This window comes from Nannospalax galili, unplaced genomic scaffold, assembly GCF_000622305.1.
Source record: "Nannospalax galili isolate Female #2095 unplaced genomic scaffold, S.galili_v1.0 scaffold261, whole genome shotgun sequence".
NCBI lineage: Eukaryota > Metazoa > Chordata > Mammalia > Rodentia > Spalacidae > Nannospalax > Nannospalax galili.
Window position 1 is genome coordinate 723,382 of NW_008345226.1, and position 1,961 is coordinate 725,342.

At 41.5% G+C, this 1,961-nt stretch overlaps 1 protein-coding gene across 1 annotated transcript; it reads left to right on the forward strand.

Moving 5' to 3' along the window:
- Window positions 1-393: 393 nt before the first annotated feature.
- On the forward strand, window positions 394-1,378 carry Ccdc54 (coiled-coil domain containing 54). Its single transcript, XM_008841429.1, is given in 2 exon segments — window positions 394-1,185; window positions 1,187-1,378. Coding segments are annotated over 2 exon segments (984 nt in total).
- Window positions 1,379-1,961: the final 583 nt, after the last annotated feature.

Below are 1,961 nucleotides of genomic sequence, written 5' to 3' on the forward strand. Positions count from 1 at the left end.
ATGGAATACCCATAAACGTAACTCCTGTAAACAAAATCTCTGTGGTCCTCAGTAATTTTTATGAGTAAAAAAAAAAATCAATCCTGTGACACTGAGAACTGTGGTGCTGTGCTTGTGTTCCAAGGCAGCAGCCATTGTGACATCAGTGTCAGATGACACTACAGAAGGATGTGATGCAGGGAACCATAATTTCACAGAGCTCTCCAGTTAGGCTGGCCTGGAAGAGGCACTCTACCTAACTCTGCCTGTTGCTGCCTTTGATGTTCTCCATGGGGCATTTGATGCTGTTGCCAGGAAAGAAATCCAGCAAATAATAAAAGACCATTTCATGCTAGAATTGCTTCATCCTGTGATTCCTATCATGCTTCCTAACACTTTTTGTCTTGTTTCTCAATGAAAACATACAGACTTCACACCAAAAGAGCCATAGCCGCTGCTGCACATACGTGGACTTCAAATCTCCACAAGGTCAGACAATCTCTTAAAAATGTTTATCAGAAATATACGATCCAGCACACACGCTCAGCTACATATCCAAAAGTGGTTTCCTATGACCGTGACCATGATCATCTCAGTTTGAACGAAGAAATGAATCTTACCACAACGTTCCAAGACATTAAAATGGGCCAGACTGAACTCCTCAGTCAAATGACTGACATTGTCAGTGCAATATCAAATATCTAGGAAAAGATCGCCCACTATCAGAAGCAGATGGAGGTCCTAGAGACAAGAATAAAAGTTTATGAAGACAGACAAATCACAACTGCCAAAGACATGCTCTCCATGAAAGAAGACATTGATGCTTTAAAGAAGATAACAGAGCTGGAGAACCAGAACTAAAGCATACACTGTCTAGAGGTGCTGGAGGGACAAAAGGGTAAAGAACTCATGGAGCTGCTTCATAAACTCTTATGGCCAGAAACTCTGAAGAACACAGCAGTCCCTACAGATACTGAACTCTCTTCAGCCAAACCAGAGAAAGTGCCCCATTACCCACAGCCCACTGGTCATCATGAGGAAGAAACAATCCCTCCCAAAATTAAAACCCTGAGGAAAAAGAACTCCCCAAATGTACCAGCAAATTTTGAAAAGGTGAAGTCAAATATTTATATTTACCCTGACTTCAGTACATGGATCAAGCTAACTTTTGTTCATGGAGGAAAGTGGAGATTTTTCCTCAGTGCCTACCAAGTTAGAGGAATTCATCCAGTGGCTCCTTTCTAGGCCAAGTATCCTTCCTGAGGAACCACAAATCATACCCCAGAGAGACTATGCCTTCACTGGACCTATTGCAAGCTTGACCGCAATTTGTCTTTCTCTTTTCAACTATATTTACTGCCTTTTTGGTTCCTCAAAAGAGGAAGTAACTCGGCTTTAGAGTTATTTTCTGCTTGGCTTGGTACAAAATAAATGAAATCTGTTTGCTCCAAGCAATGTGTGCTTGTGAGATCTGTGAACTCAGTAGTTTGCTCACTGTGGGCCCACTGTCTGAAAACTCATACACATCTAACATTAAGTTAAGGTGTTATCATTCCATTGGACTATTGTGACCCATATCCCGCCCATGTTTTGTGCTCTCAAGAGCAATTCATGAGGACTCATCTTGTGTCTTCTTTCATAACTAACTAGAAGCAAAGAATGAAGGAGTCAAAGGAAAGGTGAAACATATTTGGGAATCGGCAATCAGTTTTCTATGCACATCTGTCCTAGAGACTTTAGTAGATAAAATTTGTGATAATACAAAATTTTAAACACATAAAGAAAGAAAAAAAAAAAACCCACTGTCAGGCTACTAAAGTTAAGAGAATAAATGAGGGACTGGAGAGATGGCTCAGCAGCGATTAAGAGAACTGGTTGCTCTTGCAGAGGACCTGGGTTCAGTTCCCAGCACCAACGTGGTGACTACCAACCATCCATAACTCCAGTTCTAGGGCCTCCAACACTCTCTTCTGACCTCCACA